This window comes from Myotis davidii, unplaced genomic scaffold, assembly GCF_000327345.1.
Source record: "Myotis davidii unplaced genomic scaffold, ASM32734v1 scaffold96, whole genome shotgun sequence".
NCBI classification, from domain to species: Eukaryota; Metazoa; Chordata; class Mammalia; order Chiroptera; family Vespertilionidae; genus Myotis; species Myotis davidii.
The window spans coordinates 6,344,887-6,357,736 of NW_006289416.1; the positions used below are offsets into that span (position 1 = coordinate 6,344,887).

At 50.8% G+C, this 12,850-nt stretch overlaps 1 protein-coding gene across 1 annotated transcript in view; it reads right to left on the bottom strand.

Moving 5' to 3' along the window:
* PARD6G (par-6 family cell polarity regulator gamma) overlaps positions 1–12,850 on the bottom strand; it is a gene marked incomplete at its 3' end in the record, with an annotated part of 64,784 nt that overhangs the window by 25,911 nt on the left and 26,023 nt on the right. The window contains exon 2 of the mRNA XM_006761941.2: positions 11,931–12,153. Within this exon, the coding sequence (XP_006762004.1) occupies positions 11,931–12,153 (223 nt within the window). The remainder of the gene's footprint in view (positions 1–11,930; positions 12,154–12,850) is intronic.

The window sequence follows — 12,850 nt, forward strand, 5'->3', positions numbered from 1 at the left end:
CACAGCCTTTGCAGAAGGAAGGAGCAGCAATCCAAACACCTGTCTGATTTCAGTCCACAGGGAGAGAGGCAAGTGGCAGACGAACCTGCTAATTATCGTAGCTTCAGTGATGCTTCAAACACAGGACCTTGCTTTTCAGAAGAAGCTGTAGGTCATCCGCCCACATTATTTCATTAACTGTAATAGCACCTCTGTCAGACAAGCACCCAACAATAACATCATCCTCATTTGCAGAGGGCAGAGATTAAGGTGACACGGTAGGTAGGAGTTGACGCAAGTCTAAGACGATGATCCCAAAGGAAAAGTGTGCTCTGTTCCTTCTGAATTCACCAGGTTGGTGACACTCGAGCAGCCCTGGGAGCCTGTGCCCACTCCTTGTGCCCACTGAAAGCAGCGTCCACTCAGCCTTGCTGCTACCTCGCTCCCTGGGGACAGGTGTGAGCCAGTGGTCCCACCAGCCACCAGCACAGTCCTCTGAGGTGGCTCAATGAGGAGCGCAGGATCCAGAGCAAAGCCGAACCTAATCAGACAACAGTTTACCTGCTGGCACAGCAGAAAGACAGAGGCTGGGCTGAGCAGGTAAATCCAGAGGACGTGGTCGGTTTGTTCGCAGGCAACCTTCTCAGCTGTCTGCGCAGCAGCTCCAGGCTCTGCTGTAGACACAAGGAAACTTCTTTCTTGTGTATTATTAGAAAATCACATTGTCTACGATGACCTAGAACAGGGGTGGGGAACGTCCAGACCGGGGGTCATATGAGGCCCGAGAAATCATTTGGTCTGGCCCTGCCAAGGCAACTGCAGACGGGACTTGAAATTCAGTAAATCTAGAAGCTTTTTTTTTTTAAATCCTCACCCGAGGATATTTTTCCATTGATTTTTAGAGAGAGTGGAAGAGAGAGGGAAAGACAGAGAAACATTTATGTGAGAGAAACACATCGATTGGTTGCCTCCTGCAGGAGCCACGACCAGGGCCCGGGCTGGGGAGGAGCCTGCAACTGAGATACGTGCCCTTGACCTGAATTGAACCTGGGACCTTTCAGTCTACAGGCCAACGCTTTACCCACTGAGCCAAACCAGCTAGGGCTAGGGCTTTTTTCATAGCAACATACATTTATATCAAGTGAATTATACTAAGCGAATGATGTTATAAATATCCAAATGGCCCTTGGTAGAAAAAAGGTTCCCTACCCCTGACCTAGAGGGTCAGGCACTCAGGGGTGTGGCCTGGGTGTTTTCCAGTACTTTCCCTGATTAATAAAGTCTAGAAGGTGCCGACTCGCTTTGCTGAGCTGAGTAATTAATTTCCTTGGGCATGCTGGTGGCAAAGCCACAGCGTCTCTACTTACAGACCCATGTGGAATGGCCAATTATGTCCTCAGAAGGTGGTTTACTTGTAATGCATTAGGAAGAAGTGATTTTAAAACTGATTTTAATGAAAGTAAGTTGATTTTCAGTGTTTCCTATCTAGTCAAACTTGAAGCCAAACTCACACCACCCTGAGGCAAAATTATTTCAAGCACAAAACCAAAGACCCTGGGACACCATGGTACATGCATGCACATGCACACACCACCCCTTAGCTGTGCACATCTGAAATCAAGCATTAATAAGCACTTCATCTGTAGTTGCTACTCCTTCCACTGTTCTGTTTTGTTTTTTTTTTTAAATCCTCACCCAAAGATATTTTTTCTAGTGATTTTTAGAGAGAGTGAAGCTGGGGGCGGGGGGCGGGAGGGGGAGAGAGAGAGAAACATCAATGTGAGAGAAGCACATTGATTGGCTGCTTCCCACACGTGCCCTCACAGGGGCTGAGGATTGAACCTGCAACCTTCGGTCCATGGGCTGATGCTGTAACCATTGAGCACCAGCCAGGTTTCCTTCCACTGTTTTAAAAGTAATGTACAACATTTTACCATCAATCCCTAAAATCTACTTCATGATTAATGTCTTTTCATCTTTTCTGGTCTTCAGAACCATCTTAAGAAATCAAGGAAAAATCCAATAAGACTTACTCCATTAGGCTTCTTCCCATGGCGGGGTGGCCTGGTTCTGCTGGGGGAGGGGGAGGGTGGTTGGCAACGCACAAGTTCTGCACATCGACTTCTTCCCCGTGAGAACTCAACGTGCAACACCAGGCTTAACTGTCCTTAAATTTTGCTCCAGGTGGAAGGAACAGGTGTCCCACAGCCGGAGACAGGCAGTGTGAGAACTACGGCTCTGTGGGCCGGATGACCAGGTCTGTGAGGGGATGCGCAGCAGCCGATCAGGTGCAGAAGGGAACCAGGCAGACGCAGCCGTCCTTGTTGCTTCTCAGAGACCAGGATCCCCAGGACACACCCTCAGCTCCCATCGCACCTCCTGGCGCCACAGAAGAGGGGGAGGAGAGGACAGCTCACACTCAGCAAAGCCCCGATGTGTCAGGCACCGTTCTGAGGGACTTCCAAATATTTAATCACCTCAAACCGAGGTTCAACGGGTGGGGAAACCAAGGCCCAGGAGAGATGAAGTCACCTGCCCAAGGCCACACGCCGATAAGCCAAGGAAGCAGGCTCACTTTAACCACTGTGTGTCCAGGGGCCCCAGCAGCCCAGCAGCTAGAGGACGCTGGTGCTTTCAGGGAGCTGGATGGAAAACACTCGTGTTCTGGGAGTTGAGCTCAGACAGAAAGCTTAACTAAAAATGCTCAGACCAGCAGCGAATGCCTGGACTCAGTCAACTCTCTTGCTTTATAGGATTTCTACCTCTTCTGAGTTGTGGGCTGTAGTTGACACTATTTTATCTTAAGTCACCAATCCAGACACAGTACTCCCCGGGGAGGGGGGTTGAGCTCCCGCAGGCCCTCCTGTGGCCCGTGTGCTGTCTCTCCCAACTGCAAACCCAGGATCCAACACCCAGAACTGAGATGCTAGCAGTTCTAGGGTCTGACCACTCCTGTCAGCCTTCCAACCCGGCCAGTTAACAAGCCACATGGCTGTGCCCCGCTGGCCCGTGGCCTGGGCACGACACTCCAGCAGGAAGATTAGTGCTCTCCTCTCATCAGCTCCTGCAAACTGTGCTGACGGCCAAGCTGAGCTCTACCCACCTCCCCAGTCATCCAACCCCTCCACGTCCCACAAGTCGGCTTCCCACTCTCTCTCACTGAAATCTTTTCATGGTGTAGGAGGAAGGAGATGGGAGGGTGGGGGGGGAAGTGCCCCAGAACGCAGGCCGGACAGACTGCACTCGGCCTCTCAGGAGCCTGTTAGGACTGCTGCCTGGTCACTCTGTCCTGAGGCAACTTGGCCGACAGTGGTCAGACTTGGAGGGTGGCTGGGATCTCTGCAGCGACGTGTCCCCAGTTCACAGTGGGTCTGATATGAGCAACTTCAGTGTCTGAGCAGAGGCTGCATGAAGAGCAGCCTTCATGGGCTCTGTCTCCCCAGAGACGCTCCTGAGAGCCTCAGGGGAACCCCCGTCACCTCCAGGAAGTTTACTACCAATGTGACAAAGCCCATCTTTGCAAATATGACAGGCTCTTATTTCTGCATGGCTGTGACTCGCTCAGCCTGTATTTACAGGACGCTACAGTGGTGACCCGAGAGGACAACTGTAATCAAACAGCCGAAAATAACTGCTGGCAGGAAAGCCCCTACTTAGAGCAGACCCTCCAGCGACTCGCACGGTGGCAGTCGGCGGCCCTGGCTTGGCCAGTGCACCAAGCCAACCGTCCTCTTCCCTCACAAAGGAGATGGAAGGAGCCCCACCCAGGGTGCCAGCCAGGTCCTCAGCCCTTTCCAACTCAGCCAAGGGCCCTGCCTCCCTCAGCTGCCCCATCAGCCGAGTCCAGCGCAAACACAGCGGCAGGCCCTTCCTAAGCAGAGGGTCGCTGGGCAGGACTAAGTGCCAACGGGCCAACGTCTCTGCTCCTCTGAGCCTTCCCAAGATGCTGCCCACGTCAGCTGTCCATCACTGCGCCTGCTGCTCCTGAGCACAGAGGCTGGGAGAAGCTCCCACGGTGACTGGGGTGGAGCCCGGGCCTGTGTCTCCCACTCAGTAGACCCTGAAGACCCAGAGGGACACTGCTTCACGGGGTCCCCACAGTCACCTCTGTTAGACAAGACCCTCCTTCCAGAGAAGGAGCAGCTTCAAGGCCAGGTTCTAGGACAGTTGGACTGAGACATTGTGTGGTACCTGGCTTACCTGCCACTGAGTGCATGCGTGAATGTGCACAATTCCACAGCTCCTGATGCATCTGCTGCCTACTTCACAGATTTTCATTACCCCAAAAAGACACCCCTGGGTGACACAGTGCTCTACACCCCAGCTCGGCATGTGCTCCCAAAGGCTGGCAGCATCTCCACACATTTTTGGTGGTCTCTGAAGCTGAGCGCCCCACTGAGGTCACATAGGGGATGGGCAGGGGCCATTTGGGACCCATCTGCATAGGAGCCCAGAAGAGGCCGCAACCAACCATCCGCCCCAACTGCAGCCCACGCCATGGTGAGCCAAGGCCAGGGAGGGCAGACCTGACAGCGCGGAGAGCCAGCTCCCATGGCTGTGGGGCTGGTTGTCAGGACACCGAAGGGTGTGCCATGCTGGGTCCACCAACTCCAAGACAAGCAGTTCAGGAGTGGGGACCAGCTTGTCACCTTGGGCGAGGAGGGTCACCAGCCCCAAGCCTCCCCACTTTCTTGCTCTTATCTCTGTCAGCAGAGAATCTCTTGGGCTTAACAGCTGCAGGGAGGAACTGTGGGAGCGGGCTGCCACCAGGAGCCCCCACCTGGCTTTGGGAGACAAAATGGAAATTTTTGGAGGGGGCGGACCTGCAGTGTCTTTGTGGCTGTGTCCTGGGATTGTCAGGGTCTCCCACCCACAACACACACACAGTCCAGCACCAGCATCCCGAGATCCACAGCTCAGAGAGATCCCACGCAGGTGGGGGCCAGGTTAGGGTTCCCACCCCTCCAAGTCACTGCTAGTGCCCTGGCAGGTCCAGGGGAGCTGGCAGGGGCTTCTTCCTGGTCATTTAACCTGAGACTCACCACCTGCCATGTAAAGTCCAAGACACAGGGTCAGCGTAGGAGGAACAGGTCTGAGCACCAGGCGGGTGGGGAAAGCCCGGCGTCTCTACAGGAATGGGATGACTCCATCCACAAGTGACAATTATTTCCGAAGTGATTTGCAACCTCTAACCAGACTGTAGACGTATAGCAGTGGTAAGTGTGCCATGGACATTTTATAGGAATTTATCCTTACAGGTACAGAGCCACTTCTTGGAGTTCGACGGTAACTCAGCAAAACATATACTGTTTTACTGCTACAGTTTCGGGGGGTTGGGAAGGAATGAAAAAGTTCAGGCGATAGATAGTGGTTGCACAACCATGTGAATGAACTCAGTAGTACTGAATCGCACAGTTAAAAATGGTTAAAGTGGTAAATTTTATGTTACAGGTGCTTTGCCACAATAAAAAAACTAGTTATATATTAGTTAATGTATGTGGTCTGAACACTCTCCTTTTACAGGGTAAAGCACTCCCAACCTGGTCGCCTGCACTCCGTGGCTCTGTGGAGGCTGCGCTGTGCTGGCAGGACCACAGGGGCATCCCCTGCACTCACACCACCCCCAGCAAGCAGCTTAGGCGTAAATAGCTGCAAACTCCACTGTCGGTCCCACCCAGTGCCCTGTCTGCATCTGTTAAAGGCCACAAAGTGCCTCGGTGTTTATGAGAACCGGGTGCAGGTGGAGCCTCGGTGCTGAGTCACTTTCCCACAGGAGAGATGGAAAGGACAGAGATACAGGGGAAAAAACAGGAAGACACACCACGGTGCAGGAGGAAATCCCAATCTTGCTTACACTGCTGGAAAAGAAGAGGTCACGGTGGAAATTTTTATATCTCTGGGCTCCAAACTGGTGCAGGTAACATCCCTTACACAACAAACTACTCTACACTAACGGGCCACGGAGTCCACTGTTTCTCAGGAGGGACCATTGTGGTGACGGCCCAGGAGCTGCGTGTTCACTGGGGGCTCTGTATGTTGTGGTGCAAAGTTAGGGCTGGCTGGCTGACCAGGCACCGTCGTCCAGGTCAAAGGGCAATGAAGGAAGGATTGGCGTTTTGGAAGGTGCCAGAGGCCAACAAACACCTCTGTGCTGACATCTGTGGCCAACCAACCCCCAGGAGGGCCACAAAGCTCACATTTAACCCCATGTCCCCCAAAGCCCAGAGGGGCGGGCACTTCTCGCCCTGCCATCCTTCAGCGACATTTAATAAAACATCACACCAGGTTCTAACTCCATGCTCTCCAGACTCAGCAGGTCCCGCCTCCCAAACTGCACGCCTACTGCAGGAGACACTGAGCAGTTTAAGCCTCGGCTTAAACCTCCCCCTTGTCCCCATCAGACTCACCACCACCTGCCCGCAGGTGCTCCGCTGACCTATCCTGACAGTATCTAAACATGTACCACACAGTTTATAATAATGAAAAATTGGAACAGTTGAAATATAAATGAATAAAGAATTGGTTAAATTTTGTTACATTCATACAACTGATATGTCCATTAAAAGGATCATATAGCCCTGGCCGGTTGCTCAGTCGTTAGAGCATCAGCCTGCAGATCGAAGGGTGGCTGGTTCAATTCCCGGTCAAGGACACATACCTCGGTTGCAAGTTCCCCAGCCCAGGTAGGGGTGCGTGCAGGAGGCAACCAATCAATGTCTTCCTCCCTCCCATCTCTCTCGCCTCCCTCCCTTTCACTCTCTCTAGAAATCAATGGCAAAAATATCCTTGGGTGAGGATTAAAAAAAAAAGGATCATATATATCTACATATATGTACAGAAAGTCAAAAATATAATTTTAGGTTAAAATAATCTCTACAGGACACATATTATGACCCCGTTTATGTACCACGAGGTCCTACGGACTGTCCGCACCACGGGTCTGGAGGGGGTCACCAAAATGGACACAGAGACCTGTCTTCCTCCCTCCCATCTCTCTCGCCTCCCTCCCTTTCACTCTCTCTAGAAATCAATGGCAAAAATATCCTTGGGTGAGGATTAAAAAAAAAAGGATCATATATATCTACATATATGTACAGAAAGTCAAAAATATAATTTTAGGTTAAAATAATCTCTACAGGACACATATTATGACCCCGTTTATGTACCACGAGGTCCTACGGACTGTCCGCACCACGGGTCTGGAGGGGATCACCAAAATGGACACAGTGATCACCTCCAGGCAGTGTTGCTTCCACACTGTTTGAGTTTTCTTTTATGAAGATGTTATAAACAGAAAAGACTTTTAAAAACAAACAGTTTTACAAATAACTTTATGACAGAGGACATGGTTATTTGTGATGTTCAGTTTTTAAATGCATGAATCCAAATTATAAATTATACTCTGGGCTTGACTGTGTGAACGGACATATGACTAGAAAATAAGAAAAAAGTAGAATCCAATTCCACTGGGTAAACTCTGACTGGAGGGGAAGAGGCAGCCCCAGACTCAGGTGGACTGCGCTGGTCAGAGCCTGCAGGCCGGCCCGCAGGACCAGGCCTGGGTTCTGCGGACAGTGGGCGGCTGGCCTTTGTTTTCCTTTTCACGAGCTGCATCAGCACATTCTCTCCCCATCACTCCCACTCCTGGGGGAAGGGGGGCGCTGGGTCAGGCATTTTGTTTTCTGCATGTTCCCACGGGAGGCAGTGGGAGAGGTTTTGCCCTTTTTTCAATTTAAAAAAAAAAAGGGAAAGAAATTCTTCAAATACTCAAACTTCCAAGACACAGTGACAATTAAAGAAGCAGACGTGTCTCATGAAAAAGCTCCAGATTCCAGGGTGTAGGGACATGAGGAGCCCAACCCAGCAAACCTACACCTTTACTCACAACTCAAAGAGCCTCGACAGCCTGGGCCGCGTCTGAGGAAGAATGAAACGGGGTGGGGATACAGAAATTCAGTGGTGGCAGCTTTAATTCCTGCTACACAGTGAGCCTCCAACTTAAAACCAAACACATCTCCAGCTACTTTTAATACAGAGTCCAAGAAAAGCCATCATCATCAGGATTCATATGCCTGGTAACAAGATCCTGCCAATGTCTAACCCAAACCCTCAATAATTCTATACATTTTACTTGGAAGAACATGCCTTAATTACTTTTTTTCTGGCAACTCGCTTAAGTGGAATCACAAGCAAACAGACACACACCCTCGCCCCAGCTCCCAATCATGCAACTTCTGATAAATCAAAAAGTTTATAAATGTGTCTTCCTCATTTGAGAAACCCAAAGAATTGCCAGAGAACAGTTAACAGATACAAGCAAGTGTGCTATATTTAGGCTAGTTTAAAAGTAAACAGTTCAGAGCACTCTAATTGTTCCGAAAGCCTTGTAGTATAATGAAGACTTCATCAACCTCCTCTTGATGCCCGGGCAGTGGTACCCCAGGGACAGAGAGCAAATGAAATTCAATTAGGATCCCACCTCTACTCCTGGGTTGGGGCCCGAGAGGTAAAGAGGCCCATCTCTTAAATAACAAAAGTACAGGCACAGGGTAGTTGAAGTAATTATTCGATGGGTATTTGCACTTCCTGTTTATTCTGCTAAAATTAGAAAGAGACACTCCAAGCATCTCTGCTGGTCTTGTCCTGCGTTCTCTCTGGCCGGGCCAGCTTCCTCGGGAAGGACAGGCGTCCGCAGGGCACAGGGAGACGGGCTTCCCTGACACTGGCTGGGTCTGTCGCCCAAATATGCAAACAGGACTCCCGATGCTGCCTCTGACTGCTTTATTCTCTTACTAAAATGGGCAAAGCATGAAAGTGAAGGCATAATAACATCTGTTATTTAACCCAGGCAAAACCCCACAGCTTTTAACAGTAGCCCAGCCTGGACAGAGGGCTCAGAAGTCTAGTAAATGCAGAAGAGCCTGTAGAAGTGAAGCCAAAGGGGTGACCCTCTGCCCCTCGGGCAAAAACACCACCCAGCATCCGCAGGAAAAGTCCCCTGACTGGTTCCGGGCCTGTTGTCTGAGCTCCCAAATGCTGACTGCAACAGGGTCCTTGCCCCAGTGCCCAGAACCCTCAGCCATCTCATAGTGCTTGGGAATGCCTTCTTGGGGTTGCATTTTTAAAGGCATAAAGTAAAATACATGGGATTACAGAGGAAATGATCACTTTGAAGACAACTATCAAAATATTAAAGCAATATGTATACAATATCCATAAGGGAATTGGTCCAGGATTCCATCCCCCTCCCGATATAAAAATCCATGGATACTCAAGTCCCTTATATAAAATGGTTTAGTGTTTGCATATATCCTACGGACATCCTCCCATATACTTTAAATCACCTCTAGATTACTTATAAAACCTAACACAATTTAAATGCTATATAAATAATTTAAATGCTATATAATGCTGTATTGTTTAAGGAAAGACCGGGAAAGTCTGCACGTGTTTAGTATAGATACAGTCATTGTAGGAGGCCTCACTGTGTAGCACATCAGCAAAAAAACAAAACATTTCCCCCCAAATATTTCCGATCTGTAGTTGGTTGAACCCATGGATGTGGAACCCACAGACATGGAGGGCTGACTGTATATGATTTCTCACTAACACATTAAATAACAATCTGTACCACTGTTTTAAAATAATGACTAACTATCAATGATATTCAAGATATCTGGCTACAACTAACACGATATGAACACGTCTGTGACTTCTATTGGCGGGTCCTGCCGATCCTGTGCAGGGACACTGACGGCTGTGAACACGGGGACGTCTTCCCGTGTCAGCCGGAAAACACCCTGAGGTGGGTGCCTCGGCTAAGGACAGGAGGGCTCGCTGGTCAGCCAGGGAGCAGGTGCTGAAGGGGCAGTCTCAGGTGCTCTGAGCTCCTGCTGCCACATGACAGAGAAAGGCAGGGGCTGCAGGTGACAGGCTCACACTGAGAATAAGAGGGATCGGAACCGTAAGCCAGCTCGTTCATCTCTGGGCTATTTCTCTGCTGCCACAGGAAGGAGGAAAAGTAAATAATGAAGACAGGATGCAAGACCTCGGCCCTGCGGAGAGGAAAAGCCTGGAAGTTAATGCAACCCCACCTGCACACACAGACCCGGAGCTTCCCGTGTCTCAGCGTCGGGGAATCAAGAGCGAGGGTGCCAGGTGTCATGAGGACCGGCCTCGTAAAGGGCAGACAGTGCCTCTGTCCTGCTCCAAGCCCAGCCCACACGCAGCGGTACAGAGACGCGTTCCCTTCCCACAGATGACAAAGCCCGCGTCCCCTGCAGTCCACGTGGCGCCTCACACCCACTGCTCACCTCCCACACCAGTGAGCCGACAGCACGACCTGTGTGGGCAGAGCTGTGGGACAAGCCAGCCCTGAGAGCAGCGAGCAACCACAGCAGAGAGAGACGATGGGCAGGAGGGCGCCTTAGGTAGAGCATTTGGGACCAGGCCCTCCTGAGAGGGGGGCGCGAACACCTGCCCACGTGATGTGCGGTGGGGACCGCAGGGGCAGGGAGGATGCTGCAGCCACTGCAAAGCCAGGGCCTGCAGAGGCAGAAGAGGGTCCTACGCCTCAGCCACTCCCCCAGGCCACCTGAGGAAGTGACAGCTGTGTTGACGTCTGGAACGCAGAAGCGGAGCTTTCTGATCTTGTGCCAGAAAAAAGTCCAGAGTGAGGTCAGCGGTCTCCTGGTGCTCCCTCTCCACATGCATTCCCTCCGTCACTACAAACAGGATGTGACAGCTCATTCCCGGAGCACGGACCACCGGCCAGTGTGCCCGGAGCTGTGCACATGCTGCCGCTCACCTCAGGACAACCTGCGCGGGAGAGCAGCACCTGCTGCACCGAGCCCCAGGCCCCGTGTCCCCAAGGGCCTCCCCTGCACTCGTGGCTCTGGCTGCTACTTTAGTGGGTGCTTAGGCTCTGCCCCATCCAGAGACCAGGACCCGTCCCCTCCTGCTAAGATCAAAGTCACAGTAGCACACACATGGGCTGCAGGTCTCCCCGAGGCCTCTGTTCTTTAAGGGCACCCAGTGCTCACCTGTGACAGAAGGTGCCCTCCGAGAAGGGGGACAGTCATGACCAAGTCAACCATAAAACGCCATTTTTCCATTTCCCGAAAATCAAGTGTCACCTCAGGGGGTTCTTTCCGTCAGTACGGTTGACCCTTGAACAACCCTTGTGGGTCCACTTACACGTGGACGGCCTTCAATAAACACCTGCTCCGATTCTGATCTGTGGCTAGGAGTTCGAGGATGCAGGGGGCTGACCGTATTCACTGATCTAGGCTGTCCTATAGAGGGGACTTGAGCATCCCCGGATTCTGGTACCAGCAGGGGGTCCTGGAATGGATCCCCTGTAAGTGCCCAGGGACAGCAGCACTCTTTGGAGTCAAAAGTTATACGTGGATTTTTGAGTGCAAGGTGGTTGGCACCCCTAACCCCCATGTTGTTCAAAGGTATATAATTTTGAAATGTTAACGCTCTCCCAAACTTAGCGAAGAGAAAACAAATCAAAAATGTGGCTCTGATGTTGTCACAGCAAAACTAGGTCTTCAGAGCTCAAGTTAACCAAAGTAACAATTTAAAACTAACATCTTCTTCCAACCCCAAAAACACAGTGGAAAACATACTGGCAACCTTAAGTTTCATTCTTGGGTTACTGACTAAGGCCTTTTCGTTACTGAATTAACTTGCTTCCAGTTAAAATACTGAAAGTATCCATATTACTTTTTTCCTCAGTATTTACAAATCAGAAGTCAACACTACAGTGGAAAATACCGTTTAGATATTTTTGAGCCTTTCTAATAAAGTAATGTTTACCAAACAAATGTTAATTCCTTTCGTCTCTTACCACCAGCGAGAAAACAAAGTCTCAGGCTCTGTCATGACAGACAAAACTGGGAACTGTGCTCAGCGCTGAGATGAGTGCCGAGCCAGAGAAGCTGTACCTCGTTTCTGGATGAAGACCCTGAGCAGGGGGTTTGCGCTCGAGACCGCCTTGCAGAAGTTGTCATCGTTGTTGATGGGCAGCAGGTCGCCGTGCACATCTGCGTAGCCGATGGTCACTTCGGTGTTGGCGATGTGGTGGGTGTGCACAACCAGCTGGTAGAAGTCTTCAAACTTCCCAGGCTTTTGGCGGTCTAAGGAGAACCTTCGGAACTCAGCCCCAAACTACAATGCAAGATACAGGCGTAAGTGAACAACAGGGAAAGGGCACCAAAGATTAATAAGTGTTTACTGAGCTTCCACAAGACCTGGGACACCGTGGCAATCAGGGCCCCTGTCCTCAGAGAGCTCACATGAGCCCACGAGGGAACAGCTGGCTCAACAAGTCCTGAGAGCAGGACAGGCGCCATGCTCAGGCTGTGCGGGGAAAGCAGTATCAAAATTAACTGTAAGCACAGCCGATGGAATAAAACGCCTATTTCATTCCTCACGGGGTCTGAGGCCCGGGACCACACCAGCACAGCCCTGAGCAGCTCAGACACTCGGAGGCAGGGGAGGCAAGTGCAGCTGACACTTCGGGACTTTTTCCTACGGGCACAGGAAGTCCTGGAACAATTTTAATTTTAAGCAAGGATTTAATATAATTTGCGTTTAAAAAACAAAACCAAGTAGCTGTACTTCAAAGGATCAGAAGTGGAAGCAAAATAGAAAAGAGGAAGGAAGGAAGGAAGGAAGGAAGGAAGGAAGGAAGGAAGGAAGGAAGGAAGGAAGGAAGGGAAGAAGAGAGGGTGGAAGGGAAGAAGGAAGGAAGGAAGGAGAGAAAGATTTAGAAGGAGAGCGGTGTAGGAAAAAAGGAAGGGCAGCTGCAGAACCTGGGTGAAGCTTGGGTGACATCACAGAACACAGTGCAGAGGAGCCTAGG